Source organism: Neophocaena asiaeorientalis, unplaced genomic scaffold, assembly GCF_003031525.2.
Source record: "Neophocaena asiaeorientalis asiaeorientalis breed wild unplaced genomic scaffold, Neophocaena_asiaeorientalis_V1.1 scaffold322, whole genome shotgun sequence".
NCBI classification, from domain to species: domain Eukaryota; kingdom Metazoa; phylum Chordata; class Mammalia; order Artiodactyla; family Phocoenidae; genus Neophocaena; species Neophocaena asiaeorientalis.
In genome coordinates, this window is record NW_020185329.1 from 2,105,032 (window position 1) to 2,122,028 (window position 16,997).

Below are 16,997 nucleotides of genomic sequence, written 5' to 3' on the forward strand. Positions count from 1 at the left end.
CACCCTTGGAAAGGGAGTTTCCCTTCCTTCCCGGCCTTCCCTGCCAGGATTCGGGCTTGGAGAGGGTTTGAGGAGAGCCCCCTGGTACGAAACCTACCCCTGGAGACTGGAGGGGGACTTCTGAACCCAAAGTCAACTTCCAGCCAAGCCTAGCCGTCCACTGCTGCTTCCTACCAGAATTTTCACACCAGACCTGCTTCAGTGTCTCGCATCCCAGCTCTAGGAGTTTCCTGGCATTGCGAGTCTTGTGGTGTGTTGAGGACCACCCTTTTTTCAGACTTTGCAACTGTAATAATGCCTTAGCACCTGCATATTGAGCTTTAAAGTTATTCGAGTGATGTAACATATTAGCCTATACTGCTTTCGTAGCTTTGAGAAAGGATAGATTGTTTTCTGGTAGTTTTATTTATTGTGCTTGCTCACTTTTTATTTCCTGACATCTGATATCTCTCTCCCTAAAGACAAATTAGGATGTGAAGTAAGTAGGATGCCAGAATATTCATGGAAAGCATTTCCTTTGCTACTCATCACGTCTTGGCCATATTTTCTTCGTGCTATTGCAAAAAACAAGGCTTACAAAATTTGTATCCCTTGTAATGGTTAGGTTGCTGCCTGGTTGAAAAAAATATTTGGAGATCATCCCATTCCACAATATGAGGTGAATCCGCGGACAACACAGATTTTGCATCACCTTTCAGAACGCAACAGGGTCCGGGACAGGGATGTCTACCTGGTAATAGAGGACTTGAAACAAAAAGCAAGAGAATATGAATCAGAAGGTGAGATTAATTCCAGAGTGTTGAATGAGATAATAACTAGAGGTAACCAAATTGTTTAACACTGAAGTATACAAGATTGATTTAGTGTAGACTACTTGCCAGTTTTGCTTCTTTATTTTACCCAGATTTGTCTTACACTGTGTTGTTATAGTAACTATCATAAATTTCATTATAGTATATATTTTATTGATACTCTGATGGTGAAACAGTAACCCCTAAAAGATAAGAGTCTAAACTTATTAGCCTGACATATACGATACCTGTGGTTTTTCACTTACATATCTTTTGGTCTCTTTCCAGTCTCCATGCTTTAGTTATAATGAGCCATCATGACACCTGAGGTGGCATCCATGAACTGTGACTTGAACAAATCACTCTGTTTCCATGTATTCATGGGACTGCATGAGAATTTTCTGCTGTGCATATGTAGTTTAAAAAAGTGTATTCAACACATCCATTGTCTTTATAACACAAACCACAAAAAGATTGGGAATATACAAAAGAGGAAAGAAGTGAGATCTACGTTTGCCTACACTTAAGCAGGTGTATGGCATATGTTACATATGTTGTTTTGAATGTAGAGCAATTTATATTGTAAATCTATTGCATATGTGCTTTTTTCCAGTTTTCTTTTAAAACATTAATATGCAGTAAAGTGACTTTTTGTTTGGTGTACTGTTTTAACACACATGGATTCTGAGAACCACCCCCACGGCTAAGATGCAGAACAGTTCTGTCACCCCCAAACACCTCCCCTGTGATGCTCCTTTGTAGTCATACTCTCCCGTATGCCTTTAAACTTGTTTAAATTTTAAATGATTTTATTTTAGTAGTTATTAAAATAAAGTATGGAGAAAGGGGCTTTGAGTCCAGAAAAATCTTATTTTGCAAGAGCTTTCTTTTTGTCTATACTATTATGTAATGAAAATTCAAATGATTTTAAAAGTAAGATTATTCATGGCTGTCCTTGAGTACTTTTTTTTTTCCTTGAGTACTTTTTATGGTGGCATATATTAAGTAGCAAATGTTTCTAGTAATACATACAAAATTTTGACACAATTTTCTGTACTAAAGTATCCAGAAGAGCCCTGCCACCATTGATATCTTAAATCTACACTTCATGTACTTTATTTTTTTCTTAAAATATTTATTTATTTAGGCTGCGATGGGTCTTAGTTGTGGCATGTGGGCTCTTAGTTGCGGAATGCGGACTTCTTAGTTGCGACATACTCTTAGTTGTCGCACGCATGTGGGATCTAGTTCCTTGACCAGGGATCGAACCTGGGCCCCCTGCATTGGGAGCGCAGATTCTTACCCACTGGACCACTAGAGAAGTCCCCATGTACTTTATTTTTTTTTTAATTAATTAATTTACTTATTTTTGGCTGCGTTGGGTCTTCGTTGCTGCGAGTAGGCTTTCTCTAGTTGCGTCGAGCGGGGGCTATTCTTCGTTGCAGTGTGTGGGCTTCTCATTGCTGTGGCTTCTCTTATTGCGGAGCAACAAGCGGCTCCGAGCACAGGCTCAGTATTTGTGGCTGGCGGGCCCTAGAGCGCAGCCTCAGTAGTTGTGGCACACGGGCTTAGTTGCTCCGCGGTATGTTGATCTTCCTGGGCCAGGGCTCAAACCTGTGTCCCCTGCATTGGTGGGAGGATTCTTAACCACTGTGCCACCAGGGAAGTCCAACCCCCCCATGTACTTTATTTTTTCATTTTTTTTAAGGTATTAAGATTATTTTTATTATTTAAAAAAATTTTTTTTATTTTTGGCTGCGTTGGATGTTTGTTGCTGAGTGCTGGCTTTCTCTAGTTACGGCAAGCGGGGGCTACTCTTCGTTGCGGTGTGTGGGCCTCTCATTGCGGTGACTTCTCTTGTTGAGGAGCACGGCCTCTAGGCACACAGGCTTCAGTAGTTGTGGCATGCAGGCTTCAGTAGTTGTGGCTCACGGAGCACAGGCTCAGTAGTTGTGGCGCACGGGCTTAGTTGCTCTGAGGCATGTGGGACCTTCCTGGACCAGGGATTGAACCCGTGTCCCCTGCATTGGCAGGCGGATTCTTAACCACTGCGCCACCAGGGAAGTATCCCCCACCATGTACTTTAATTGTTACTCCTCTTGGCTAAGTTTTTCCTCCTTTTAGACAGGAAAGCTGTCAAGCAGAGAACAGAAAATTTATGGAACCTTGTAACAAATACAGATTCATATACACTGTTAAGGAACTCCTGCTTCCAGAGTTTCTAAATTTTGAGTAGTGATACTATATAGCCCCCAGGACTTGAATGACTTTTGAGCAAAAGATCATTTCTTTGATTTAGTTTTTATTTCTGCACAGTACAGTTCTTTGCAGCACGTAAGATTGGAACATTTTGGAAGTATTTTCAGGAATTGGGAAAGGATGTAAAAGTTTTGTATGAAGACTTTTTTTTTTTTTCCCGTTACGCGGGCCTCTCACTGTTGTGGCCTCTCCCGTTGCGGAGCACAGGCTCCGGACGCACAGGCTCAGCGGCCATGGCTCACGGGCCCAGCCGCTCCGCGGCATGTGGGATCTTCCCGGACCGGGTCACAAACCCGTGTCCCCTGCATCGGCAGGCGGACTCTCAACCACTGCGCCACCAGGGAAGCCCTATATGAAGACTTTTTAATCGTGACAAATACAGATGAAACTATTGAAAACATTCATTCTTTATACTGCTAATTCTTCAGTTGAGGAGGAAAATTAAAAGAAATTTCCCTAGCTAGAACCTCCAATAAAATGTTGAATAGATGTACACATCTATTAGAGTAGACATCCTTATCTTGTTCCTCATCTTAGAGGGAAAGCATCTAGTCTTTACTGTTGAGCGCAATGTGAGTTGTGGGTTTTTTGTAGATGCCCTTTTTACGGTTGAGGAAGTTTCTTTCTATTCCTACTTTGTTGAGTGTCCATATCATGAAAGGGTGCTGGATTTTGTCAGATGCTTTTTGGTCTATTGAGATGATCATATGACTTTAGTTTTTTATTCTGTCGATATGATGTGTTACATGAATTGGCTTTCAGACATTAATCCAACATTTATCCATAAGATAAATCCACGTCCTCATGGTGTATAATTTTTTAATAGGTTGCTGGATTCAATTGCTAGTATTTTGTTGAGAATTTTTGCATCCATATTTATAAGAGATAGTGGTCCGTAGTTTTCTTTCCTTTTAATATGTCTTTTTCTGGTTTTAGTGTCAGGATAATATTGGCCTCACAGAAACAGTTGAGAAGTATTCCCTCCTTCCTAGTTTTTGGAATAGTTGATGAAGAATTGGTATTAATTCTTTATGTAATCTATAGAACTCAATGGTAAAACCATCTGGACCTGAGCTTTTCTTTGTGGATAAATTTTGATTACTAATTCAGTCTCTTTGCTTACTGTAGGTCTATTAGATTATCTACTTGTTCTTGAATTAGATTCAGTAGTTAGTGTCCTTTTTGGAATTTGTCCATTTCATCTAAGTTATCTAAATTTCTGGGTACAATTGTTCATAGTATTCCTTTATAATCCTTTTTATTAAGTAGGTAGATCAGTGGAATGTACTGTCTTCTGATGCTAGTAATTTGAGTCTTTTTTCTTCTTAGTCAATCTAGGTGAAGGTTATAGCACAGGAAAGTCTGCTCAATATATATATATATATTTAAGGAAATGACAGTCACCTGATATTCATAGTGGTGTGCTTTATAGTTTATTTTATTGCCATTGTTTTATTTTTTTTTAATATTTATTTATTTATTTGGTCATATTGAGTCTTAGTTGCAGCAGGCAGGCTCCTTAGTTGCAGCTTGTGGGCTCCTTAGTTGCGACTTGCCGGCTCCTTAGTTGTGGCATGCAAACACTTAGTTGCAGCATGCATGTAGGATGTAGTTCCCCAGTCAGGGATCGAACCCCGGCCCCCTCATTGGGAGCGTGGAGTCTTAACCACTGTGCCATCAGGGAAGTCCCTCTGCTCAATATTCTGTAATAACCTAAATGGGAAAAGAATTTGAAAAAGAATAGGTACTCTACATATATAACTGAATCACTTTGCTGTACATCTGAAACTAACACAACATTGTTAATCAACTATATTCCAATACAAAAAACAATTTTGTTTTTAAATCTAGGTGAAGGTTTTTCAATTATGTTGAGCTTTTTAAAGAACTAGCCTTTGGTTTTAATGATTTTTTTCTTCTTTTTTAATCTATATTATTAACTTTCACTCTGTTCTTTATTATTTCTTTCATTTGGCTTGCTTTAGGTTTAGTCTGCTCTTCTTTTTTAAATGTTTTAAGCTTAGGCTATTGATTTGAAATCTTTCTTCTTTTTTAACATAGGAATTTACAAGTATAAATTTCCCTCTAAGCACTGGTTTAGGTGCATCCCCTAAGTTTTGGTATGTTATGTCTTCATTTTCATTCACCTCAAAGGAGTTGATTTCTTTTTGACCCATTGGTTATTGGGGGTATGTTGTTTAATTCCACATATTTATGAGTTTCCCAAATTTCTTTCTAATTTCTAATTTCATTCCATTGTAATGGGGGAGGACTTTGTATTATATGACGGTATTATCATTATAAAATGTCCCTGTTTATCTCTAGTAACATTTTTTGTTAAAAAGTCTATTTTATCTGATATTAGTATAGCCACTTCAGCTTTCTTGTGGTTGCTGTTCGCATTATATATCTTTTTCCATCCTTTATTTTCATTGCACGTTGCTCTATTGCACTTCACAGATATTGAGGGGTCTTTTTTTACAAATTGAAGTTTTGTGGCAGCCCTGTGTTGAGCAAATCTATCATTTTTCCAATAGCATTTGCTCACTTCGTATCTCTTACATTTTGGTAATTCTCACAATATTTCAGACTTTTTCATTTCTCTCTCCCTCTCCTTGGGCCTCCATATTCCCTGAAACATAACAAATTGAAAATATTCCTATTAATAACGCTACAGTGGCCTCTAAGTGTTCAGGTGAAAGGAAGTCACATGCCTCTCACTTTAAATCAAAAGCTAGAAATGATGAAGCTTAGTGAGGAAGGCATGTTGGAAACTAAGACAAGGCTGAAAGCTAGGGCTCTTATGCCAGATAGTTAGCCAAGTTGTGAATGCAAAAGAAAAGTTCTTGAAGGATATTAAAAGTGCTACTCCAGTGAGTCATTTCCACTTTCAAGTCATTCTTTAATAAATACATTTCATAAGGCTATAGCTGGCATAGATAGTGATTCCTCTAATGGATCTGGGCAAAGTAAATTGAAAACCTCTGGAAAGAATTCACTATTCTAGATGCCACTGAAAACATTCGTGATTCGTGAGAAGAGGTGAAAATATCAGCATTAGCAGGAGTTTGGAAGAAGTTGATTCCAGCCCTCGTGGATGACTTTGAGGGGTTCAAGACTCCAGTGGAGGAAGTAACTGCAGGTGTGGTGGAAATAGCAAGAGAACTAGACTTAGAAGTGCAGCCTAAAGATGTGACTGAGTTGCTGCCATCTCATGATAAGACTTTCATGGGTGAGGAGTTGCTTCTGATGGATGAGCTAAGAAAGTGGTTTCTTGAGAAGGAATCTACTCTGGTGAAGATGCTGTGACGATCGTTGAAATGACAACAAAGGATTTAGTATATTACATAACTTACTTGATTAAAGCAGTGGCAGGGTTTCAGAGGATTGAGTCCAGTTTTGAAAGAAGTTCTTGGGTAGAATGCTGTCAAACAGCATTGCATGCTACAGGGAAATCATCTGTGAAAGGAAAAGTCAAATCAATGTGGCAAACTCTGTTGTCCTATTTTAAGAAATTGCCACAGAATTGCCCAGCCTTCAGCAACCATCACCTTGATCAGTCAGCAGCCATCAACATCGAGGCAAGACCCTCCACCAGCAAAAAGATTATGACTCACTGAAGATTCAGATGTGGTTATCATTTTTTAGCAATAAGGTATTTTTAAATTAAGGTATGTGCATTGTTTTTTTAGGCATAATGCTATTGCACACTTAATAGACTACAGTATAATATGAACATAACTTTTATATGTTCTGGGAAACCAAAAAATTCACATGACCCTCTTTATTGCAATATTTGCTTTATTGCAGTGTTCTGGAACCCCAGTATCTCTGAGTTATGCCTGAATTTGTATCTTTGAATGTGAAGTGTCTCTCCTATAGACAGCATGTAGTGGGATCCTGTTGTTTTTTTCAGTCTTATAATCTCTGCCTTTGGGTTGGATTGTTTAATGCATTCCCATTTAATGTTATTATTGATATAGTTGTATTTATATCTGCCAATTTACTTTTCATTTTCTATATATTACATCTTTTTTTGTTTCGCTGTTTTTCCCTTATCGCTTTCTTTTGCATTAAGTTAATATTTTCTAATGTAACATTTAAATTTCTAAAGTGATTTTTTAGTTCTTTCTTTTCAGTTCTTTTTAGTGTTGTTCTGAGGTTTGCAAATAAATCTTACCAGCTCAGCTTCATATTTGTACTAGCTTAATTCCAGTGAGATAGAGAAATGTTGCTCCTATGTAGCTCTGTTCCTCTTTTCCCCGCTTTTGTGGTATTATTGTTACACATATTACATCTAATAATATTATGGACTTAACAGTGTGCTGTTATATTATTACTTAACCATCTGTAGTCATTTCCTTAGCCCTTTACACCTTTACTACCACCACATCCTTTGTGCTGATACATTTCTATAACCCAACAATACCTTATATAAATATTATTTTATCCAATTGCTTTTTAAGTCAGTTAAGAGAAAAACGAAGAAAAAAATGCATTTATGCTCTTTATAATTCTGCATTTACCTTTACTGATAATTCATTGATTTTTGTGCGCATTTGAATTACTGTTTGGGGTCACTTGCTTTAAGCCTGCAGAACTTCCTTTAATATTTCTTATAAGTTGGGTCCAGTGACAATGAAATTCTCTCAGTTTTTGTCTATCTGGGAGTCTTCATTTTACATTTATTTTTGAAAGAAAGCCTTGCTACCTGTAGGATTCTTGCTTGACAGTTTGCTCTTTGAGCACTTTGAATATGTTATCCTGTTGCCGTTTAGTCTCCGTTGTTTCTGTCAAGAAGTTGACTGTTAATCTTACTGAAGTTTCCTAGTATGTCATTTTTCTTTTGCTGTTTTCAAGATTTTCTTTGTCTTTTTTTTTTTTTAATAAATTTATTTATTTATTTATTTTTGGCTGTGTTGGGTCTTTGTTGCTGCTCACGGACTGTTTTTAGTTGCAGTGAGCAGGGGCTAGTCTTCGTTGCAGTGCACGGGCTTCTCATTGCGGTGGCTTCTCTTGTTGCGGAGCATGGGCACTACGCGTGCAGGCTTCAGTAGTTGTGGCACACGGGCTCAGTAGTTGTGGCTCGCAGGCTCTAGAGTGCAGGCTCAGTAGTTGTGGCACACGAGCTTAGTTGCTCCGTGGCATGTGGGATCTTCCTGGACCAGGGCTCGAACCTGTGTCCCCTGCATTTGCAGGCAAATTCTTAACCACTATGCCACCAGGGAAGCCCCCTCACTGAATTTTAATAGATTTTCTTGAACAGATGTGTCTTCATTTGCTGTTTGTCCTTAGGAGCATTTCCAGAAGCTTTAAATGGTTGTGTTTTGTTTTGGGGGGCATCTTTGTTTTGCTTTTTGGGTTTTTGTTTACAATTTTCACCAGTTTCACTGGAGGGTAGGTGAGCAGACCTCCTCACACTGTTATGTTGGAAGTCAGACTCCTGGTGGATTGATTTTTGGCAAAGATGACAAGACAATTTAATGGAGGAAAGAATAGCCTTTTCAGTGAACAGTGCTGGGATAGGTGGATATCCACATGTACAAGAATGAAATTGGACCCTGCCTCATAACATATATAAGAATTAACTCAAAATAATGAAAAACCTAAAAGTAAGAGCTGAATCTAAAACTCAGAAGACAGCATATGTGTATATCTTCATAACTTTGGATTTGGCAATGGTTTCTTAGCTATGATACCAAAAACACAAGCAACAAAAGAAAAGTAGGTAAATTGGACATCATCAGAATTAAAAACGTTTGTCCTCAAAGGATACCGTCAAGTAGATGAAAAGACAGCCCACAGAGTGGGCTGCAAATATTTGCAAATTGTATATCTGATAAGGGACTTATATCTACAATAAATGAAGAATTCTTACAACTGAATAATAAAGAACCAACCCAGTTAAAAATGGATAAGGGAGGGAATTCCCTGACAGTCCAGTGGTTAGGACCCCACGCTTCCACTGCAGGGGCCCAGGTTCTATCCCTGGTCAAGGAACTAGGATCCCATAAGCTGCGGCCAAAAAGAAAGGTTAAGGGATATGAATATACATTTCTCCCAAGAAGATATACAAATGGCCAGAAAGCACAGCATCATTAGCCATCAGGGAAATGCAAATCAAAACCACATTCCACTTCACACCTACAAGGATGGCTATAATCAAAAAGACAAGGTCTTGGATTATCATTTTATCAATCATTATTCAGTTCTATGAATGATCACTGTGCAAAAAAAATAAATAATACAGCTGTTGAAGAAGACATTGTGGAGAAATTGGAACCTTCATACATTTCTGGCAGGAATGTAAAAATCAGTAGCTTTGGAAAACAGTCTAGTAGTTCTTCAAATAGTTAAACATAGAGTTACCATATGACCAGCAGTTCCACTCCTAGTTATATACCCAAGAGAAATGGAAACATATGTTTATGTAAAAACCCGTACGTGAGTGTTTATAGCAGCGTTATTCATAATAGCCAAAATGTGGGAGCAATCCAAATGTCCATCAATGGATGAATGGATAAATAAAACATGGTAAATCTATACAATGGAATATTATTCTTCCATAAAAAGGGATGAAGTACTGACTGATACCTGATACAGAACGGATGAACCTTGAAGCCGTTATGCTAAGTGAGAGAAACCAGTCACAGAGGATCACATATTATATGATACCATTTATATGAAATGTCCAAATTAGGCAAATGAATAGAGACAGAATGTAGGTTAGTGGTTGCTAGGGCTTCATGGGTTGGGTAGCTGGAAAATAATGACTGAGGATTGTGGGATTTCTTTTTGGGGTGATGAAAATGTTCTAAAATACTTTAGGTGAGTGGATTGTATGTTATGTGAAAGATTACAATAAAGCTGTTAAAAATTAAAGCAAAACAAAGATCTTAGTCACCATAAAACTCTTACATCTTTTCAGCTAAGCATCTTCAAGACCTTCTCCTGGAGAGTGTGAATTTTTCCCCTGCCAATCTCTCTAGCACTGGTTCCAGGTATCTGAATGCTTTGGTTGACAGTGCTGTGGCCCTTGAAACAAAGGATACCTCACTAGCTAGGTAACTCTTGTGACAATTTTAATTTCTGCAGTCATATACACTGTAAGGTCTTGACCTAAGGAGCTTTTGTTTCTCAGGGTAATTCTGTATAGGAAATTAGCAGTGTATGCAGAAATAACTGAATTTAGTTAACTCCTTATCATTGCTAGTGAGTATGTATAATTACTTCAGATAAACTTGGTATTGGTTAAATTTTAGTGTTTTCTTCTTTCAGGATTAGGTTTGTGAAGGCTGGTTCTCTTGTATATTTGAAAAGGGATTAGGTATCACATCATTCCCTATAAACAGTACAAAGAGCAGTAGGCTACATCATCTGTTGAGCATAGAGTAGTGATTTTTGGTTATGTCCCTACCCTATTGGATAGAGTAGGTTAAAGACCTTCAGTTCTTTGTGACAGGCATTTCACCTATATAATGACATTATCCTTCTAACAACCTTAAGAGGAAACTGAAGCTCAGGAGAGGTGAGTTAAATAATTTCTCTGAGCTAGTAAATGGCAGGGTTGGGATTCAAACCTGGTCTGACTCAAAAGTCCATAGGACTATCACTGTTGGCTGCCTCTTAGCTAGGACTACTACTACAACTTATAATCAGAGAATTGTATGGCCATTCTGCTTAACTGCTAATATAAGAGCTTGGAATATATACAAATAAATATATATATAAATATATATAAATATATAAATAAATATATATATACACACACTTAAATAGTAGAGTTTTAGATATAAGATCATGTGGGCCGTATGGCAGCAGAAATCTAGACTTGAATTAAGTCAATTCAGCAGTCAATTAAGTCAATTCACCAAATACTAATTATATCCTAGGCATATAATCTATGTAACTCTTTATGTAACTACCTGTCTCCCTCTCCCTTCCTCCCTCCCTATATATGTGTGTGTGTGTGTGTGTATATATATATATATATGTTTGTGTGTGTGTGTGTGTGTGTGTATATATATATATATATGTATAGCTATACATATAGGCACTGGGGAAGCAGAAATGAATAGAAAAATGAGTGCCAGCAAGTACAGTCTCTGCTCATGGTAAATTAACGGAGATGGACATGTAAAATTATAACAGAGTATGACAGCTGCAATACTACAGTAATGTAAAGCTGTAGCTAGGAAGCACAGAGGAAGGAGTAGTGAATTCCAGAATGGGAGTAAATCTTATTTGAGTTTTGAAGGACAAATGGAAATTTGCCAGCTGAAGAAGGTTATTCCAGACAGTGAGAACAGCGTGTAAAATAGTATAGAGGTATGAAACAGCATGGTTAAAGAAGAATCCACATAGAAATAAAATCAGTTTTAGAAATGAGGAATAATTGTAATTATTGTCCTTAATGTCCATTTACGTGACTAGATTCTTCTTTTAGTTTTATCCCTGCAGTGAATGATTTGACCTCTGATCTTTTTTGCACCAAATCCAAAAACGAAGAAATCAAGCTTGAATTGGCAAAACTTGAGAAAAATCTAACTGCAACTTTAGTATTAGAAAAATGTCTACAAGAGTAAGTAATTGAGTTGGAAGTGGTGACAATTTTTATTATAAAGGCAGTAACAGGACATTAGTTTGGGCCATAGATATGATTTAAAACAACACATTAGGAAATGGGAAGATAAAATGTTTTTTTAAGTAGAAAATGACTTGGGTGAAGGTAGGAGTGGTTGAGTACATATTTTTACCTTTTACTTTATATAGTTTCTTTTTTCTCTCTGTTTTACAAATAACCTGTTAATAATTTTCAAAATGTATGTGAATTTTTTTTTTTACTTATAAACTATGGTGCAACTTAAAGTCATGTTATATTTTGTTGCCCTTTCTTAATAGAGCTCTGGTATCCCTCTTGATGCTTTGGACCTTCTTTAGGTCCCTGTAGCCCCAGAGATTAGATGCTGGGGATCAGGAGTATGTGTATGCACAAGTAATTTACTGGTGTGTAAATTTATCCAACAAATATTGACTATGTATATGCAAAGCACTGTGTCATGTCACATTTAGGAGAGAGGCCTTTGGGACCTCCATAATTCAAATTAACTTTAGGATCTGTTAAGTCACTTTTTTGAGCAGCAGATCTACTTTCTCCAAGAATAATTGGCATAAATTAATCTTAAAATTATTTAGTATTCCTTGAGGAAAATCCCAGATGGCAACATGGAGGGAAAGATGACCTAGAAGGGTGCTTGGTAGCCAGTCTGGGATATAAAATTTATGGTAGAAAATCCAGCAAGTTTGTTATCTCCTCTTGATACTCTTGACTAATCCAGAGTTGAATCGAAAAAGTGGTAGAGCTTCCTTTTTATAATAATTTCACTGAGAAGAAAATGTTCTCAACTTCATTTTTTAAAGGGATCTTAAGAAGGCAGAGTTGCATCTGTCTACGGAAAGGGCCAAAGTTGACAGTCGTCTTCAGAACATGGACTTCCTAAAAGCCAAGTCAGAGGAGTTCAGGTCTGGAATTAGAGCTGCAGAGGTTTGTATGAAGGACTGAATATATTTAGCTCGCTTCAGACTTATTTTCAACTTTCATCCTCAGAAATAGGCAGTATTGTTATTCCCTTTTTACGACCAGGGAACTGCGTTGAAGGCGGGTAACTTACCCAAGGTTACACAGCTACTTAACAGCAGATCCAATTCAGATGCAGGCTGCCAGGCCCAGAAGCTCAGGCTCTTAAGCACTGCCCCCATCTCGTCACAAATCTGTCTGAAATGCCTCTCATGCAACATAAAAGTGCTTAGGAGCAGGTGTAGTCCTTCATCTATGATTTATAACTTCTCTTTACTGTGTTATATATTGAAAATATTTCATGAGGGTCACTTGCAAAATAATTTTTTAAACTGAACTCCCTTTTTTTGTAATTGTAGGAGCAACTTTCAGCCAGAGGAATGGATGCTTCTCTGTCTCATCAGTCACTGGTAGCACTTTCAGAGGTACGCTTACTTTAACCCAACTTAACTTCCTTTAAAATGTTAGTGCACAATCTACTTTTCCATTTGTTTCTTTTTATAGAGCTTTATTCACTATTGACCTGATTTATTTTCCTTTACCGCTGTACTTTATGTTCACCAGTATTTATATCTTTATTACTTGTTTATCTATATATCTTCTTCCATTTGTTTGGTTTCCTTTATTTATTACTATATGCTAGAAACTCTTTGCTGGAGTCAGTTATATGTTATTGATTTACTTATTGAATGAATGTATCGAGGGACTATGTGCTAACCACCTAGGTCCTCCTCTTTATTCTCTTTCAGTAAAACACAGGTCCCATACTCCTGTAGAATGCAATTCTGGGGTTTTAGATTGTATAAGGGTTTTATCTTTCATGGGAAGAGGGAGAAATGAAAGGTTTTGTTTTACTTTTTTTTCTTAAGACTTTTTTGTAGTTTGATTTTTGGAATTTAAAATTGGCAATTCATAAGTATGTATTTGAGACTCTTAATTATTCCCTGATGTTCTGATTCCTCTTAATTACATTGTTTTGTATTCCTAGGCAGCATACTTAAATCTTATTCTTAATAAATGGGAGTATAACTTTCCTATTATAGCATCTTCTAAGGATTGTTTCCATTTGTTATCCATTTGTCTTTGAAGCTCTTTATTTGATACATTATTTAAACTATGCTAATGTTAATGCTTTGTCATGTTTTATTTCAGAAATAGACAGTGGTTAGTTGCATTGTGAATATCTCTTACTCTGTGTTTTTTTCACCCCCAGAAATTGGCAGAACTAAAACGACAGACTATACCTTTGAAGAAAAAATTGGAGTCCTATTTAGATTTAATGCCGGTAATTATTTTTATGAAACAAACAAAAAAAAATGTTCCTCTTCTCTACCTTTCCCCAAGGGCACTAAATGATCATGAAAATACTGGGTCCATGTTTAAGGATTTAAAATCTATGCTGAGGGACTTCCCTGGTGGTCCAGTGGCTAAGACTCCATGCTCCCAATGCAGGGGGCCCGGGTTCGATCCCTGGTCAGAGAACTAGATCCCACAAGCCTCAACTAAGAGTTCGCATTCTGCAACTAAAGATCCCACATGCCACAACTAAGACCCGGTGCAGCCAAATAAATATTTAAAAAATAAATAAATAAAGTCTGTGCTGAATTTTAGTATTGTATGTACATTGGACATACTTTCTACAACATTTTTTGCCTTTAGAAAAGGATTGTTACATTCTTTTTCCCCTTGCATCCTAGCTGAGGCAACATAACCTCCCTTATTTTATTTTCCTTTAAAAGAATCCATCTCTTGCTCAGGTGAAAATTGAAGAAGCAAAGCGAGAATTAGTAAGTAGTTCCATTTTTTCCTTCCGATTTTTAAAAAATAAATGCTGACATAGCTAAAGCTCCCTTTCTCCTCCTTCTTTCCTTTCTACTCAGAGGTGAGCCACAGTCCCAGACTTGCTGTGTATCATTACCATGCATCTTTTAATACTTTTTTGGCATATACGTATCTTTTTTCTTCATAAAAAATACATAGTGGTCTTTTAAAATTTTGTATAGATTTTCCTGTATGGAAAAGGAGGGTTGAGAGACATAGAATATTCTAGGCAGAAGGAATTAACAAAAGCATAAGAGCTGAAAAATGGAGGACTTTTTCAAGCTTTGGCAAGTGAAGCAGTCCAGCTGCTTAGGAGTATGCAGTGGAAGATAGGGCTGAAGAAGGTCAATTGGTTTATGAGATGAAGGACCTTAAATATAAAGAAGGTTGTTCTTGGAGGCTGTAGGGGACCACTGAAAGTTGTTCTGTGTTACCTTGTTTTTTAAGCTAAAGAAAATGTGATAAAGGTTATGCTTTTTGATCAGGCCAGTTGTTTAAGAAGATTTTTCTGGAATCAGTGTATAGGGTGGATTGGAGGAGGGAAAAAGAAAATTGCAGAAACTAGTTGGCCTGCTTAGGCCAGATGAGAAGTAATGAGAACAGTGGCAATGAGATTGGAAAAGGGTGATGTGAGAGACATTGCAGAAGTATGTTGCTTAAGGAGTAAAAGTCAGAAAAATCTATTCAAGTATCACTGCAGTCATTCACCTCTCTAAAGGTCCCCCCCCCACCTTTTAATGTTTAATAGCATCAGGAGTCTGAAAACTTTTGGGGTGTGGGAAGTGGGGAGATATAAAAGCAAGGGGAATATCTCAAAGAATATTTAATATTTTGTAATGGTATTTTTTAAAATTTCTGTTTCAGTGTTTTCCCTTTTTGCTTCCCGTATTTTAAATAACATTAGAAGTTAGAGCACCTTCTTTATGTCCTTATTTATAATATTTATGCTGTTTCTTTCTTCCTTTAGGATACTGTTGAAGCTGAACTTACAAAGAAAGTAAACATGATGGAACTGTGACCAGAGCCAAATAAATTTCATCTTAACACAGTAAACTGAATAGGACTTTAAAGAATTATTTGCTCATGGCATTCCTTACACCTTAATTTCTGTGTTCTTAGATGAGGTAATAATGTCATTATTGATAGAATAGTGGTTTCTGATTGTGTATTAAATTTTTATGCTCAAATACAGTTTTCATATGAAAAAACATTGGTTTTCTATGCTGTTGGTGGTTAAATGTCCTTCAGTAGTTCTCTTAGGTGAACTGTGACTGTTGTCCTGCAGTCGCTCACTAGGTCAGCTAAGTGAAAGGGAAAGGTTCTGCAACTTCAGTTATGTTTCTCCCACACCCCCGATCAGCTTACCTGCCTACCTCCAAATGTTCATATATGCAGGAATTTGGTTTATGAAAAAGATGACCTTTTAAATCAGTAGTAGAGAGATAGGTAATTCAACACATGGTGCTAGATCTGTACTTCACCCCTTATATCAGGGTAATTTCAAGGGATCAAAGATTTAAATATTTTTTTTAAAAGTTAGTAAAAGAAATCATGGAGGAGTTTTAATGTTTTGATTTTTAAATAATCACAGAGTCAGAAACTTATGACAAATCCAGGAGCCATAAAAAAACGATTGAAATGTTTGAAAATTTTGAAATACCAAAACTTCCTGTATGGCAAAGTCTTTCATAAATAAAATCAAACCATGACAAATGTAGTGTAGAGAAGAAGAGAGATTTTTCACTATGTAGCTCTTTGGACTTCAAAAAATTTTGTACCATGGAATCAAGAAGCAATTCGTTTTTTAAAGATTATCTAATTGACCTTAAAAATTTCCCTCCTCTCCTTTTCCACAAATATATGGCTAAAGACATTTGTATTTCCTTTTTTGGAGACTGTCCATTTCCTTTAGCCATTTAGGTATGGTGGTTTGATCTTTTTCTTAACAGTTTAAGACAGCTCCTGATGTGTTAGCTATATTTGAATTGTAAATATTTTCCAAGTTTGTCGTTTGTCTTTTAACTTAATTGCAGTGCTTTTGGTAAGGTAACTTGGTAGGTTGACTGTGGAAATAACCACCATAATTCTTCCCATGCCTGTGCACTCACCCTTTGTATTGTGACCTTGCTACTTCTCCCGTTGAGAGGTGGAGTCTATATCTAGCAAATATTAGAAAAACAGAGGATTAAAAACTGGTTGTGTGGGACTTCCCTGGTAGTCCAGTGTTTAAGAACCACCTTCCAAATTAGGGGATGCGGATTTGGACCCTGGTCGGGCAACTAAGATCCCACATGCCATAGGGCAATTAAGCCTGTGCACCACAACTAGAGAGGAGCCCACACACCACAGCAAAGAGCCTGTGCACCACAACTAAGACCCGGTGCAGCCAAATAAATAAAATAAAAAACAAAACAAAACTGGTTTTGCATTGGATCTTGCCCTCTCTTACTGCTCTAGAATTCTGAGACTATCATGTGAAGAAGCCTGGACTATTGGAGGATGAGCTGAGACAAGTAATTCCAGCTGAGCCCTGTTCCCACCCCAAGACC

The 16,997-nt window shown here is 37.2% G+C and overlaps 1 protein-coding gene across 3 annotated transcripts in view; it reads left to right on the forward strand.

Moving 5' to 3' along the window:
- HAUS1 (HAUS augmin like complex subunit 1) overlaps nt 1–15,658 on the forward strand; it is a 16,066-nt gene extending 408 nt beyond the window's left edge. Inside the window, exons 2-9 of one of the 3 annotated variants that reach the window (XM_024734720.1) lie at nt 605–779; nt 9,979–10,114; nt 11,497–11,631; nt 12,471–12,594; nt 12,987–13,052; nt 13,841–13,912; nt 14,367–14,414; nt 15,416–15,592. In XM_024734720.1, the coding sequence (XP_024590488.1) occupies nt 605–779; nt 9,979–10,114; nt 11,497–11,631; nt 12,471–12,594; nt 12,987–13,052; nt 13,841–13,912; nt 14,367–14,414; nt 15,416–15,466 (807 nt within the window). In that variant the 3' untranslated portion in view covers nt 15,467–15,592. Of the gene's footprint in view, nt 1–604; nt 780–9,978; nt 10,115–11,496; nt 11,632–12,470; nt 12,595–12,986; nt 13,053–13,840; nt 13,913–14,366; nt 14,415–15,415 lie in introns of all 3 variants that reach the window. The other 2 variants (XM_024734721.1, XM_024734722.1) reach the window with 2 other exon arrangements.
- The last annotated feature ends 1,339 nt before the right edge of the window (nt 15,659–16,997 follow it).